Source organism: Vulpes vulpes, chromosome 10 (genome assembly GCF_048418805.1).
Source record: "Vulpes vulpes isolate BD-2025 chromosome 10, VulVul3, whole genome shotgun sequence".
Lineage (NCBI taxonomy): Eukaryota > Metazoa > Chordata > Mammalia > Carnivora > Canidae > Vulpes > Vulpes vulpes.
In genome coordinates this window covers 14,444,419-14,460,692 of record NC_132789.1, presented here as the reverse complement: position 1 = coordinate 14,460,692, position 16,274 = coordinate 14,444,419, and the positions used below count along the sequence as shown (strand labels likewise).

At 41.9% G+C, this 16,274-nt stretch overlaps 1 protein-coding gene across 2 annotated transcripts in view; it reads left to right on the top strand.

The window, feature by feature from the left end:
- Positions 1-16,274, top strand: part of KSR2 (kinase suppressor of ras 2) — a 408,105-nt gene that overhangs the window by 76,119 nt on the left and 315,712 nt on the right. For both annotated transcript variants that reach the window (XM_072722940.1, XM_072722941.1), the window contains exon 2: positions 14,843-14,983. In XM_072722940.1, the coding sequence (XP_072579041.1) occupies positions 14,843-14,983 (141 nt within the window). The remainder of the gene's footprint in view (positions 1-14,842; positions 14,984-16,274) is intronic.

Genomic DNA, 16,274 nt, shown 5'->3' with positions numbered 1-16,274 from the left:
CAACCACTGAGCCACCCAGGTGTCCCTATAAACTTTTATATATAAACTTATTTAATGAAATGGTGGACATTGCATGTATCATATATATGAGATATATGTATCATGTATTTATCAGATATGTCTAAGGGCTTTATACATGATTTCATGTAATCTTCATAGATATATATGTATATATATGTGATGTATATATGAACTGTCACAGCTAGCATTGTTGCATGGATTAAGAACGAACTGCAGGAAAAATGGAGACCTTATTTAATGAGGTGGCTGACTTTGGCTATGTCCCACATAGCTTTATTGTTGCTAAGTGTCAGATTTTCATGAGGTTTGTGATGAATGATCATATAAGTAATTCAAACTTATAGAAAAATTAGAAGATATACATGCACAGAAATAAGCAAATAAATCCCACTGATAATCCAGAGATGCAATTTAACTTTTTCTTAACTTTAAATGGGGGCAGTGATTGATATCACAATGTCACTGTGCGGAGTAAATAGACAGGTCACAAAAAGTGTTTATCACACCATTTGGCTCAGAGAGAACCCCTGTTGGCTGACAGCTGCGATTATTCTATGCTATCAATCTTGGGGACCCGCTGGGGGAAAACTGCTAATTCCCAGGGGATATGTTCCACTTGGGAAGTATTGTTTGTCCAGCCTCACACTTGGGGCAGGTTTCTGGGTTTTTCCCTGCTCAGATTAGCTGTTCTCTTGTCCTGAAAGGTGACTGGTTCCCCTTTGCTTCCAGGGGAAGCCTCGGTCCTGTGATTGCCGTCTCTGCCTTTCTTCCCTACTCCGCCTGCTTCTTACCCCTCATTCCTTTTTTTTTTTTTTTTTTTAATTAATTTTTATTGGTGTTCAATTTACCAACATACAGAAAAACACCCAGTGCTCATCCCGTCAAGTGTCCACCTCAGTGCCCGTCACCCATTCCCCTCCAACACCCGCCCTCCTCCCCCCTTCCACCACCCCTAGTTCGTTTCCCCGAGTTAGGAGTCTTTATGTTCTGTCTCCCTTCCTGATATTTCCCAACATTTCTTCTCCCTTCCTTTATATTCCCTTTCACTATTATTTATATTCCCCAAATGAATGAGAACATACACTGCTTGTCCTTCTCCGATTGACTTATTTCACTCAGCATAATACCCTCCAGTTCCATCCACGTTGAAGCAAATGGTGGGTATTTGTCGTTTCTAATCGCTGAGTAATATTCCATTGTATACATAAACCACATCTTCTTTATCCATTCATCTTTCGATGGACACCGAGGCTCCTTCCACAGTTTGGCTATTGTGGCCATTGCTGATAGAAACATCGGGGTGCAGGTGTCCCGACGTTTCGTTGCATCTGAATCTTTGGGGTAAATCCCCAACAGTGCAATTGCTGGGTCGTAGGGCAGGTCTATTTTTAACTCTTTGAGGAACCTCCACACAGTTTTCCAGAGTGGCTGCCCCAGTTCACAGTCCCACCAACAGTGTAAGAGGGTTCCCTTTTCTCCGCATCCTCTCCAACATTTGTTGTTTCCTGCCTTGTTAATTTTCCCCATTCTCACTGGTGTGAGGTGGTATCTCATTGTGGTTTTGGTTTGTATTTCCCTGATGGCAAGTGATGCGGAGCATTTTCTCATGTGCATGTTGGCCATGTCCATGTCTTCCTCTGTGAGATTTCTCTTCATGTCTTTTGCCCATTTCATGATTGGATTGTTTGTTTCTTTGGTGTTGAGTTTAATAAGTTCTTTATAGATTTTGGAAACTAGCCCTTTATCTGATATGTCATTTGCAAATATCCTCTCCCATTCTGTAGGTTGTCTTTTAGTTTTTTTGACTGTATCCTTTGCTGTGCAAAAGCTTCTTATCTTGATGAAGTCCCAATAGTTCATTTTTGCTTTTGTTTCTTTTGCCTTTGTGGATGTATCTTGCAAGAAGTTACTGTGGCCGAGTTCAAAAAGGGTGTTGCCTGTGTTCTCCTCTAGGATTTTGATGGACTCTTGTCTCACATTTAGATCTCTCATCCATTTTGAGTTTATCTTTGTGTATGGTGAAAGAGAGTGGTCCAGTTTCATTCTTCTGCATGTGGATGTCCAATTTTCCCAACACCATTTATTGAAGAGACTGTCTTTCTTCCAATGGATAGTCTTTCCTCCTTTATCGAATATTAGATGACCATACATTTCAGGGTCCACTTCTGGGTTCTCTATTCTGTTCCATTGATCTATGTGTCTATTTTTGTGCCAGTACCACACTGTCTTGATGACCACAGCTTTGTAGTACAACCTGAAATCTGGCATTGTGATGCCCCCAGCTATGGTTTTCTTTTTTAAAATTCCCCTGGCTATTCGGGGTCTTTTCTGATTCCACACAAATCTTAAAATAATTTGTTCTAACTCTCTGAAGAAAGTCCATGGTATTTTGATAGGGATTGCATTAAACGTGTAAATTGCCCTGTTACCCCTCATTCCTAATGCATCATAGTGGGGATGCCCCTTGATTCTTGGTCCTGGGCAGGTATATAAGGTCCAGTCTCTGGGTGACTCTGGAAACATCTCCCAGAATTCAAGCATTCCTTCAACAGATAGTTAGGACACTATGTTCATGTCGGAGGAGGGCTCAGCTTGCCTTCTGCACAGACAGTATCTCATGTGATGCCTCAGCAGTCCTGTGAGGAAAGGTGGTATGTGCCCATTTTACAGATGAGAGAGTAGAGGCTCAGGGAACTAATGTGACTTGCCAAAGCCTCAGAACTAGAATTTAGAAACTCACTTCTCCCACAATACCTGGAAGCCTTCCCAAGATGAGTGAGGGGTCCACGCCTGACTTTGGATTTCCAGTTCAGTGAGAAGGATCCGTGAGCAACTCATAGTGCAACATTCTGCAAAAGGGAGGGAGCTTTGGGATCATGCTGTGGTTCCCCAACTTACATAGTTTTGTGGATCTGGGTAAGTGATTTAACCTCTTGACACCTCAGTTTTCTTGTTCACAGAATGGGCTCAGAATACCAGCCTCACAGCTAACATTGTTGCATGGATTAGAAATGAACAGACACATTCAAAGCACTTGTCCTACCGTGCCAGGCTCACTGCAAGTATTTAGTAAATGGTGGCTGCTCTCATGGCTGTTATTCCTGAAAACGCTTTATCAGAGCCGACAAAGATGCCCCCAGCAGACATCACAGAACTGCTCACATCATGGGCTTTTGACCCTGGGATCAAAGGAATCCCTCATGCAGAAGATTAAAAAGAATGAGTTAGATCTGTATGAACTAACAGAGAAAGATGCTCGAGGCTTGCTACTGAGTGAAAAAAGTAAAGATATAATTTATGCGGAAAAAAATAACCCTATACATCCAACTGTGCTGTGGAGTTTACACACACACACACACACACACACACACACACACACATACGGACATGCATAGAGGCATAGAAAAAGGTCTGGAAATATGGACACCAAACTAGTCTCTGTTGTTACTTCCATTATGTCTAGGGAGAAGAAGGCCAGCATTAGTAGGAGTGGGCAAAGGGGGCTTTGGCCTCATCTGAAATAGTCCAACTTTTCCACAAGGAAAAGATATACACGTGCTTGTTAAATAATTAACATTAAAATAAAGTTACCCTTTCTGCAATATTGTGGGCTTGGAATCAGATTGGGTTTGAATCTTTGCTCTCTACTTACTAGCTATGTGATCGTGAACAAATGGCTTAACTTCTCTGTGCATAATTTCCCCATCCATAGAATGTAGATCTTAACAGCATGTAGCCTCTGGGAATGTGTGAATATATTGACATGATGTGTGTTAGCCCTTTAGCCTGGGCTTGGCTCATGGAAGTGCTCAATAATGGTACTTTTACTACTGTGCTTACTTCATTTATCCAAATGATAAATCCTTCCAAATCTAGAAAGGGCTCCTTAACCTTTTGAGAGATATCCAGTGTCTTCATTATTAGCTGATGATAATGCAAGGAAAACTGTGATAAATGTTATAATAGAGCATGTAAAAATAAAATGCTGAGGACTTGCTGGAGAAGGTGACATTTGAGATGGACTTCAGAGAAAAATATTTCCATGAGTTGATGGGGTGGTGTATCAGCTATGTGCCCCCATAATGCTGCGTAACAAATGACCACAAAATCTTAGTTGCATACAACATAAACGCTTGTTAGCCATGCATCTGGGGGTCAGTTGGAGATTCCTGGCTCTTCTGATCTTGACTGGGCTCACTCACAGCTAGGCAACAATTGGCTATTGTCTGAGTTGAGATGGTTTTGTCTGGGGTGTCTGGGAAGACTTGGCTTTACTCTACATGGTCTCTCATCCTTCAGTTGACTAATTAGCCTGGACACATTCTTACATAGATGGCAGATCCAAGGCAGCAAGAAGAACCATGCAAAGCCTTTTTATTTTGGCCGAGGCAAGAAGCTTCACCAACTGATTGCATGGTTGTAGGCACAGACTCTGCCTTCCTTGTGAGTTAATTGTAAGGGCACATTGTGAAGGGTACAGAGGCAGGAGGCATGAAGGATTCGGGGCATCTTTACAATCTACCCACAGGTGGGTATAGAAAGGACTTCTAGATGGGGGAGCCTGAGCAAAATCATGGAGGGGCAACATTTGAGGTGATGTGTTTAGGGAATTGCATAGAAACGAAAGAGGTAAGGAAGGAGAAATGGACTACAGTTGAACCCCGAATAATGTCTGAGTTTGAACGTTTTTCTGTAGAACAGTATTTCCCAAACTCATTAGTTTGATACCACCATTGTGCTTTTTGCCATATCTGTATATGTTCTTTAAACCAACTCAGTTTTTTTTTTTTTAAATATTTTATCTAAAAGAGTGAGAGAACACGAGTGAGGAGAGGGGCAGAGGGAGAGGGAGAAGCAGGCTCTCCACTGAGCAGGGAGCTGGATGCGGGGCTCAATCTCAGGACCCCAGGATCATGATCTGAGCAGCTGAAGGCAGATATTTAACTGACTGAGCCACCCAGGTGCCCCTAAACCAACTCAATTTTTGAAAGCATACATATACTTATTTTTTTTAAGGTTTTACTTATTTATTCATGAAAGACACAGAGAGAGAGAGGCAGAGACATAGGCAGAGGGAGAAGCAGGCTCCACGCAGGGAGCCTGACGTGGGACTTGATCCCGGGACCCCAGGATCATGCCCTGGGCCGAAGGCAGGCACCAAACTGCTGAGCCGCCCAGGGATCCCCCCATACATGTATTTAAAAATAAAACATTATTCAACTATTGTAACAGAAAACTAGTATCACTTGCCATAAATGGAAGCAACCAAGAAAATAAACACCATACAAACAGTAGTGTCATTATATCACACTCACTATTGTTACCTGCCCAAGGCTGTCAGTCTGTGTCCTTCTGTCTCTTATAGAGATCAGCAAGTGTTAGGTATTAAGGACATAGATAGCATCACTGAACAGAGACTGTCTCCTTGATATATGGTGAGATGGCTGAAGAGAGATTTGGAGAGAGGACATGTTTACTGTGGCACTCATTGTCACTTAATGCAATGCCTCAAGTTATCAGTGTTACCCAGACTTGGGAGATCTGCTACTTAAGAATGGGTTTTTGAGCAAGGTAGTGACATGGCTCCCTTGCTCCTGCCATTCGGTATCAATGCTTAGTCCAATTTTTCAATCTTCTGGGGCAATGAATGCTTAATTAAAAGTATGAGAGGGCAGCCTGGGTGGCTGAGCGGCCTTTAGCCCAGGGCCTGATCCTGGAGACCCGGGATCGAGTCCCATGTCGGGCTCCCTGCATGGAGCCTGCTTCTCCCTCTGCCTGTGTCTCTTCCTCACTCTCTCTCTCTCTCTGTCTCTGTGTCTCTCATGAATAAATAACTAAATTCTTTAAAAAATATTTAAAAGTATGAGAGACTGGGGCACTAGCTGTCTTAGTCGGTGGAGTGTGTGACTCTTGATCTTGGGGTTGTGAGTTCGAGACCCATGTTGGATAGAGATAACTAAATAAAAACTTAAAAAAAATAACGGTATGGGAGACATGATGTCACTGGCTTTCTTTGTTTCTGTAAGTCAAGAAACCATATTGTGGGGCACCTGGGTGGCCCAGTTGGTTAAGTGTCTGCCTTTGGCTCAGGTCATGATCTCGGGGTCCTGGGATGGAGCCCCATATCTGGGTCCCTGCTCAGCAGGAGCCTGCTTCTCCTTCTCCCTCTGCCACTTCCCCTGCTTGTGCTCTCTTTCTCATCAAATAAATAAATAAATAAATAAATAAATAAATAAATAAATAAAATCTTTAAAAAACAAATGAAAGAAAGCATATTGTTTTTATTTATGTCAAGAAAACACATTCTTATTTCTTTTACCATATTTGAAATCCAACATGGGCATATGTAAACATAGAATAATAAACAGCAAAACTTTGTTTATTTAGGTAAAAAGTCTGAGGAAGGCCAGTAAGCAAAAATCCCAAATTTATAGATATTGTTAATAATAAAGTAAGCATATGTTACTTTTTAAGCAATTTCTGTAAGTTGGTTGGATTTAAATCCTATGAATTTCAGAATCAGGATTTAAATAATGAATTGGGAGATAGTTTTCATTTTAATCCAACTAAAAGTACATTTCTTTGCAGTATAATGTACATTTTAAACAAGGATATGTTTTATCTTTTTTTATATGTTTGATCTTTAAAGAACATATATTTTGAAATAGATTAATTTTATTTTTTTAAGATTTTATGTATTTATTCATGAGAGAGAGAGAGAGAGAGAGGTAGAGACATAGGCAGAGGGAGAAGCATGCTCCCTATGGGGAGTCTGATGCAGGACTTGATCCCAGGACCCCGAGATCATGACCTGAGCCAAAGGCAGATGCTCAACCACTGAGCCACCCAGACATCCCAAAACAGAATAATTTTAATTTATTAGAAAGACTTTTTCTGGTACTGAGAGTTAGAAAATTGGGGGCACAGCCCCTTTGAGGTAACTGTGGCAGATGCTTGTGAGTTTGGGTGCTACAAAATCAGCATTATTGGTGTGGCATTTGGAGTGGTTCTTCAGCACCACTTTGTGTGAAAAATCCCTTTTAACTCTCCTCACCATCTTGTGAAGTAGGTATGCTTGTTATAGCCTTCAGTTTCCAGGTGAGAAAACTGAGGTCAGGGTGGTTTTGAAACTTGCTTGAGGTGGTTCAGCTACTAAGGAGTGCAGTGCGATTGGAGCTCAAGTTAGCCTGACTCTGGTGTCCAAAGTTCTGGCTCCTTCCTGATGCTTGCCTTTTATTCCAGCATGCTGGCATGAAAAAAAAATTCAAGATTTGTACAGTATAGTCCTCTTTCTCTGGTACTATATTGTGCATTTCTATATTTTCAATTACTAGGAAGCCCTCAGCTTAAAACCGTGCAAAGCAAGCAAGCTTGCTAGGCACACTTACTGCCAGTCAAAGATGGCCTTTATCTGAGGGTCTGAGAGATCTATTTTGCTTTTAATTACTGGAGTTTCTTTTCTGCATGATGAAGAAAGTTGTAATCTGAGATCTCCTCTGTCCTGAAGCTTCCTCAAATGGATAGAGAGAGTGAGTGATAACTGCTGAAGACAGATTTCATATCTAAATCTTCAGAAGTTCAGAGCTGACTTTGATTCTCTGTACCAGAAATATCAGAAGGAAGGCAAATTTTTGGTTAATCATATTCGTTATTGAATTCCCAGAGCCCAACGAGGTGCCTGGTGCACTGGTGAATAGGGGGCGCTTAGTAAATATTTTATGAATGAATGAGTGACCCAAAGGTTAGGTAGGTATATGCAAAGCATAGAGAAGATGCCTAAACTAAGTCTTAAATTTAAAAAAAAAAAAATCCTTCTGGGGCACCTGGGTGGCTCAAGCAGTCAAAATTCTGCCTTTGGCTCAGGTCATGATCCCAGGGTCCTGGGATTGAGCCCTGCATTGGGTTCCCTGCTCAGCGGGGAGTCTGCCTCTCCTTCTGCCCCTGCCCCTCCACTCATGCTCTCTCACTTTCTCTCTCTCGCAAAGAAATAAAATCTTAAAAAAAATTCTTCCAAATATCGAAAAAGCAAAGCTGTATGTACTTATTATAAACATCAAAATAGCATCCGTATACAGTAAAAAGTGAGTGCCCCTCTTCCCCCCATGCTCGTTTGCCATTGCAGTTCATTGTAATCTGCCCAATATTTTTCTATATAATTATATCATTGACATACAGAGATTTATTTATATATTTGTTAAGATTTTATTTTATTTTTTATTTTTTTAAAAGATTTTATTTATTTATTCATGAGAGACACAGAGAGAGAGAGAGGCAGAGACATAGGCAGAGGGAGAAGCAGGTTCCATGCAAGGAGCCTGATGTGGGACTCGATCCCGGGACTCCAAGATCACGCCCTGGGCCGAAGGCAGGCACCAAACTGCTGAGCCATCCAGGGATCCCCTATTTTATTTTTTAAATATTTTATTTATTTATTCATGAGAGACCCAGAGAAAGAGAGAGGCAGAGACACAGGCAGAGGGAGAAGCAGGCTCCTTGCAGGGTGTCCGACACGGGACTCGATCCCAGGACCCTAGGATCACACTCTGAGTCAAAGGCAGACACCCAACAGCCAAGCCACCTAGGTGTCCCTAAGATTTTATTTTTAAGTAATCTTTACACCCAATGTGGGGCTCAAACCCACAACCCCAAGATCAAGAGCCTTGTGCTTCACTGAGCCAGCCAGGTGCCCCGACACACATAGAGTTTTAAAAATATAAATGTAATTATAGTATATGTATGTTGTCTTTGCAGATTGCTTTTTCACTGAAAATGAAAATCTTGGAGATTTTCCCGTCAATATGTATCAGTCTACCTTATTTTTGTTTTTGTTTTTTAAAAAAAATTTTTTTAAATTTACTTATGATAGTCACACAGAGAGAGAGAGAGAGGCAGAGACACAGGCAGAGGGAGAAAGAAGCAGGCTCCATGCACCGGGAGCCCGATGTGGGATTCGATCCCGGGTCTCCAGGATCGCGCCCCGGGCCAAAGGCAGGCGCCAAATCGCTACGCCACCCAGGGATCCCCAGTCTACCTTATTTTTGAAAGTTTATATAGTATTCCATCCTATAGATGTGCTATAATTCATTCATACTTAGCTTTTTGGGTAATGTACCTTTTAATTATTTTATCATTTTTTAAAAAGACATAGTTTTTATTTTTTAAAAGATTTTATTTATTTATTCATGAGAGACACAGAAAGAAGCAGAGACACAGACAGAGGGAGAAGCAGGCTCCATGCAGGGAGCCCAATGCGGGATTCAATCCCTGAACCCCAGGATCACACCCTGAGCCGAAGGCAGATGCTTAACTGCTGAGCCATCCAGGTGCCCCATTATTTTATCATTTTTTAAAAAAGAGTTTGTTTGTTTGTTTGTTTGTTTATTTATTTATTTGAGAGAGAAATAGCTGAGGGGAGAGACAGAGGGAGAGAAATTCTTCAGCAGACTCCACACTGAGTGCAGAGCCCCACATGGTGCTCAATCTCATGACCCTGAGATCACTACCTGAGCTAAAACTAGGAGTCAGACACTTAACCAATTGTACCCCCCAGGTGCCCCTGCGTTCATGTACCTTTTTAAACGTTATTTTCAAGTTTTAAAACTTAATTGTGCTGCAGTAATGAGCAAGCCTTTATTCCATGTACAAGTATATATAAGTATGTCTCTAGGGTGGAGTCCTAGAAGTGAAACTATTAAAATGTTGAGACTAAAATCCCTTTGCCCTCCAGTGGCATTCTCAATGGTGTCTCCCATTCTTCTTGACACTGGATAGTATCTTTGTAAAAGAAATGTTGCCAAGCTCATCTAAACGTTTTTTCCATTTATAAGTAGGTAATACATATACATTGTATTTTCTAATTTTGCTGTAGAGAAGCAAATAAAAACAATCTCTATCGATAATCTGAATATTTAATAATAGTACCATCATTAATAATCTTAATAATCTTAGTTGTAATTATTATTAATCTTAGTAATCTTAATCACCCATAATCTTACTATCAGAGATAACTGCAGTTCACATTTTAATTTTATTTTTATTTTTATTTTATTTTTATTTTTATTTATTTATGATAGTCACAGAGAGAGAGAGAGAGGCAGAGACACAGGCAGAGGGAGAAGCAGGCCCCCTGCACCGGGAGCCCGACGTGGGATTTGATCCTGGGTCTCCAGGATCGCGCCCTGGGCCAAAGGCAGGCGCCAAACCGCTGCGCCACCCAGGGATCCCTGCAGTTCACATTTTGTAATATACCCTTCCACAGCTTTTCTATGCATATATATACACAAATAGTTGTATACATTTTTATGATTATTTGTACATTATAAATATTATACATATTTTATACCTTATTTTTAATGATACACCATCATATAGATATATTGTAATGTATTTACATCTTCCCCTCTTGGTGAAGAGTTGGATTGTTTCCGATCTTTCTTGGCTATTATCAACTTAAGCAAAGCTTTGTGAACATTCTTAACTATTTATTTAGGATAAAACTCTACAGCAGCACTGTCCTTTAGAAATACATCGACAGTGGGACATCTGGGTGGCTCAGTGGTTGAGCGTCTGCCTTTGGCTCAGGGCTTGATCCCGGGGTCCTGGGATCGAATCCCACAGTGGGCTCCCCACAGGGAGCCTGCTTCTCCCTCTGCTCATGGCTCTGCCTCTCTCTGTGTCTCTCATGAATAAATAAATAAAATCTTAAAAAAAAAAAAAAAAAAGGACGCCTCGGTGGCTCAGCAGTTAGGTGCCTGCCTTCGGTTCAGGTTGTGATCCCAGGATCTGGGATTGAGTCCCACATCAGGCTCCCTGTGAGGAGCCTGCTTCTCCCTCTGCTTGTGTCTCTGCCTCTCTCCCTCAGTCTGTGTCTCTCATGAGTAAATAAATAAATATTTAAAAAAAAAATAAAAAAATTAAACACATTGAAAGTGACAGATGTGTGCCAAATGTGTAATTTAAAATTTTCCAGTAGCCACATTAACAAAGAAATAAATGAAATTCATATTAATAATATATTTTATGTAATCCAGCATATTCAAAATATTATAATTTAAACATATAATCAGTGTAAAAATATTAAGGGGATACTTTATGTTACTTTTTCCTACTAAGTCTTTGAAATAGGGTATGAATTTTATACTTAGAGCACCTCTCAATTCAGGTGCTAAAATTTCAGTTTTGAAGTAGAGTGTAATTCTATCAAAGTAATAGTTACGTTTAACAGAAAAACATTTTACATGGCTTCTATTTTTTTTTAAAGATTTATTTATTTGAGAGAGACAGTATGAGTGGGAGGGGCAGAGGAAGAGATTCCCAAGCAGGCTTCACACTGAGTGTGAGCCCCAACTGGGGGCTTGATATCATGACCCTGAAATCATGACCTGAGCCAAAAACCAAGAGTTGGATGCTTAACTGGCTCTGCCACCCAGGCACCCCTATGGCTTCCATTTTTAAAATTTCAGTTAAGTAAGGTTAAAATTCCATTCTGTGGATAGACTGGCCATGCTTTGACTGCTTAGTTAGCCACACGTGCCTAGTGGACTACCATTTTGGACAATTCACGCAGACCTGAAATCAGTTTCATTCTCATAAACCAAAGCAGGGAAAGGAGTGTGTCTGCGAAGAGGATCTGAGCATCCCCTGGCATGTATCAGCATCTGAAAAAATAATTTAACTCAGGATTCAAAAAACTCAAAAAGGAGGTAACAGAACTCAGGAAAGTATGAGAAATAAAAGGGGAATGTCATTCATTAAGGTAAATAGGTGAAAAGTAAGAAAACTTTGTACAAATCAGACATATGTGGAAATCTCCATAAGACAGGCAGTAGTGCTAGGGTAAGAAGTCAGTGCAGCAGGGGTTGAGGCCCATGAGGAGAGCATCCAAGTAGGGCAGTGGCCCTGTGCAATTGTGAAATTTAATAAATCAGTAGACTGAAAAAAAAAAAAGTATTGAAGATTGTTTTTCTCACTGAGATGAGTGATACAGATGTGGGAAGTAAAAAAGTTAGAATAAACCCTATGGTATTGGATTGTGACTGGAAGTATTGGTTATCAATACATATAAAAAAATCTAGGCATAATACATATATTGCCCAGGCTGTCCGCGGAGGGGACTGGAAACAATGACACCCCAAATTCAGTAAGCACATCAAGCACTTGAATCTTGGCTTCTAAATACCATTTCCCGTTCAGAGGAACCAGTGCTTCCTGGGTGAGAGGACTGATTCTAGAGCCGTGGCAGGGAAAGAACAAGATGAGCCTGGACAATTTTGTTATGTGGCAAAGAGAGGAATTGCTCAGAGAGTGACTGTGTATGCATCAAAGTATATTTCTTTCAAGTAGTTTTTTTTGTACCTGAGTCAAAAAAAAATGGTTAAAGCAAGTCATAAAATAAAACAAAGGACAGACAGGAGAGGTCTGTAGGTATCTTAGTTGAAAGATCTGCTCTGGGGCTTCTGGGTGGTTCAGTTCGTGAAGCATCTGCCTTCTGCTCAGGTCATGACCCCTGGGTCCTGGGATGGAACCCTGCATTGGGCTCCCTGCTCAGCGGGAAGTCTGCTTCTTCCTTTCCCTCTGCCCCTCCATCCTGCTTGCGTTCTCTCTTGCGTACACACACACTCTCTCTCAAACAAATAAATAAAATATTTAAAAATTAAAAAAAAAGCTCTGCTCTATTAATAGTTCAGGCCCTATTCATTCAGAATAGGGAATTAGAGAAAAAAACATTCTTTTGGACATTTTCTATTTTAAAACTCTAGACTGAGATTCCGGATGACAAGTGTGGGAACATCAGCTTCATGTGATTTTTGTGCCACTATTGCAATGGAACTTAGGCCACTATTGCAATGGAACTTAGGCTTTCTTTATCAAGAAGAATGACAACTTTCATTTTATTAGTAAGGTGAATAGAATGTTAACTGAAAAATGAGTTTTCTGATTCCTTCCAATCAGCCTCAGGTGGGCTCCCATATGGCAGCAGGGCTGGCCTGGGCAGCTTCTGGCTCGTATGGTGTCCCCTTGTTCCCCAACAACTCTAGAGGGAAGTAAGGGCTGTCTTCTGAGCACTTGGGAAGGGTTGCTGGGGAGGGTCCTTGGGGGCTGGGTCTGGCTCACTTCTTGTCCTTGATCCTTGTCCTTTTTTTTTTTTTTAACTTTTATTTATTTATGATAGTCACACAGAGAGAGAGAGAGAGAGGGAGAGAGAGGCAGAGACACAGGCAGAGGGAGAAGCAGGCTCCATGCACCGGGAGCCCGACGTGGGATTCGATCCCGGGTCTCCAGGATTGCACCCTGGGCCAAAGGCAGGCACCAAACCGCTGCGCCACCCAGGGATCCCTGATCCTTGTCCTTGATCAGGCCTGGGTCATGTGCCCATCCTGCAGCCCAAGTGGAGTGGGTGGGTGAGACCAGCCTTATCAAAAACCATATGGACTGGGATCCCAAGAAGGAAGTTTCCCCCAAAGAAAATTGAAATGTTCTTTTCAGCAAAAGGGGAAATGCAGATCAGCTGGACAGAAGCAACAGATGCCCGCTACCATCATCTCACTGTTAATGTTAGTTTTCACGTAACTAGTTTTCCTTTCTTGTGTCATGGAATCTCTCCATAGCATGAGTTCAAGTCCATCTCATTCTAAAAGTATTTGTGAATTTGTGAATATTTGCACGTGAATTAAGATTCACAGAGTACAAAAGGATTTATTTATTTTTAAAGATTTTATTTATTTATTCATGAGAGACACAGAGAGAGAGGCAGAGACACAGGCAGGGGGAGAAGCAGGCTCCCTGCAGGGAGCCCCATGTGGGACTTGACCCCAGGACCCCGGGATCACGCCCTGAGCTGAAGGCAGACTACTGAGCAGACCACTGAGCCACCCAGGTGCCCCAGTACAAAAGGATTTAAGTGAAATGTTTCTCTGCCGTACTTTTCATATCTGTGACTTATTTATTTTCTAACTGGAAGTTTGTACCTCTTACTCTCCTGAAAGGTACAGCATTGGGAATATAGTAATAATATAGTATATTATAGTAGTATACTATAGTAATATAGTAATATTACTACTGTAATAACTTTATCTGGTGACAAATGTCACTACACTTATCTGCTTACCGTAGAGAGCACCGCATAATGTATATAATTGTTGAGTCACTATGTTGTACACTTGACACTAATATAATATTGCGTGTTGCTTATACTTCAATTAACAATTAGAAAAAATAAAAACAAAAAAATGTTTCTTCCACCCCTCTTCCCCACCCCCCCCCCTCTTCCCTTCCATAGCATTTTGGAAATCCTCCCAGAGTGTCTGCATTTACAAAGCTATATAAATGTAAACAGTGCCCACATGCATGGAGAATATTTATTTTTATGTATCAACGTATCTTGGAGACTGTTCTGAATGACTACATAGCACACTTCCTCATTTTATTTTATAGCTGCGTAGAATTCCCTTGTGTCATGTACCCGCATTTGTGAGTCTTCTGCTCATGGACCCTCAGGGTGTTTTCAATCTTTTGCCATTGCAAGTAGAACTGTAAGAGCTATTCTTTTATAGTCACCTTGCACAGGATGGCGCCTCTAGGAGATTTCCTAGAAGTGGAATCATTGCATTGGGTCCGAGGACTCATGCAGTGGAAATGTACATGATTGCAGCCCCGAAGCCCCCTAATAAAGTGGTAACAACGTGTGCCCCTCCTTCCTACAGTGACACTGGTGTTTGAAATAGGGGTTGGATGGGGTTCAGGCAGGGAGGGGGGGTGGGGGGCGGGGAGATTCTTGCCTGTTCTCCCATGGCAATGCCTGTCCTCATCTGTGTCTCCACAGAGCAAGCTGGTAAAGTACTTCAGCCGACAGCTGTCCTGCAAAAAGAAGGTGGCCCTGCAGGAGCGCAACGCCGAGCTGGATGGCTTCCCCCAGCTTCGACACTGGTTCCGGATCGTCGATGTGCGCAAGGAAGTCCTGGAGGTGACCAGAGACAGCCCCCCACCCCCCTGCCCCTTCCTGGCCAGAAGCCAGCCCCTCCGACAGCAGGTTTTTGCCTGTGCCTGACGCAAATATGTGTTGGATGAAGGCACAGAGGATCTCTGATGCTGTCCAAGTGGGTTGTTAAGAATATGGCTCTACCTTCAGTTGGATCCTCTTTCAGCTCTGCCTATTTATTAGCTCGATCACCTTGGCCAAGTCACATTACCTTTTAGACCAGTGCTGCCCAGCAGAACTTCTGTTATGATGGAAATAATTTATATCCATGCTGTCCGACGCTACTGCATCGGACAGCATGCCATACATAGGTGTCGGGTGCTTGAATTGTGATGAATGCATGTGTCTGATAAGCTGGATTTTTAATTGTATTTAATGTTAATTAACGTGCCCAGTGGCCACCATATTGGATCCCACCATTAAATGGGGGTAAAGATTATCTCCTCTTCTGAAGTAGCTAGAATAAAATGAGAAGATCCATCTAAAATGTTCCGCTCACAGTCTGGCACCTTACCATTGAAAACTTTGGAAGTAACGAGAGTGGACCACATCCTTAAAATCTCAAGGATAGTGAGATTTTTTTCCTACCCTCTTGGATTCTAGGTCCCCACTGATTCCAGTGACCAGTCTGGCCCTTCCAAATAAAACTAGTTACTGAATGTTTGGGGCCAGGAGTTGTCCTAAGGGCTCTACACCCAGGATCTCAACTGTTGAGGCTCGCAATGACCTTTTGAGGTGGGGACAATTATCCCCATTGTGCAGAGCAGGAATATAAGGCTCAGAGATGAAGCAACTTCTCCTGTTAGAGTACATGGGGCTGGCAGGAAAATGCAGCTCAGTAGGACTCTGGAGCCTATGGGAAGCACTGTGCTTTCTCCTCCTTTTGATGTTGCTGGGGACTCCCTGAGCTGGGCAGACAAGGGAGTGCCCCCCTTGCCTGCAGGACCAAGTGCCATTTCTCATGGTGCACCCTTCTTCTTGCTTGAAGAGGTCTTCCACCTTTTGTCTTTTTCAGACGTTGACCTCTATGTGAGAGCTAGCATGAACCCACCTGATCCTGAGCTAGAAGAAGGGCCCACACATTCCTCAATCACACCCTACCCCAACCTCGTGCATGCACACTGGCTGACGTATAATTCTATGTTCCTTTCATTCCCAGAATGGTAATTTCATGTGAATTTCCTTAAAATGAAAGGTCACGAGAAACTACAGACAGCACATTTTATTTGCATGGGCAAATCCACTTTTTAGAGGCTTTTGGGACCATTTATTTATC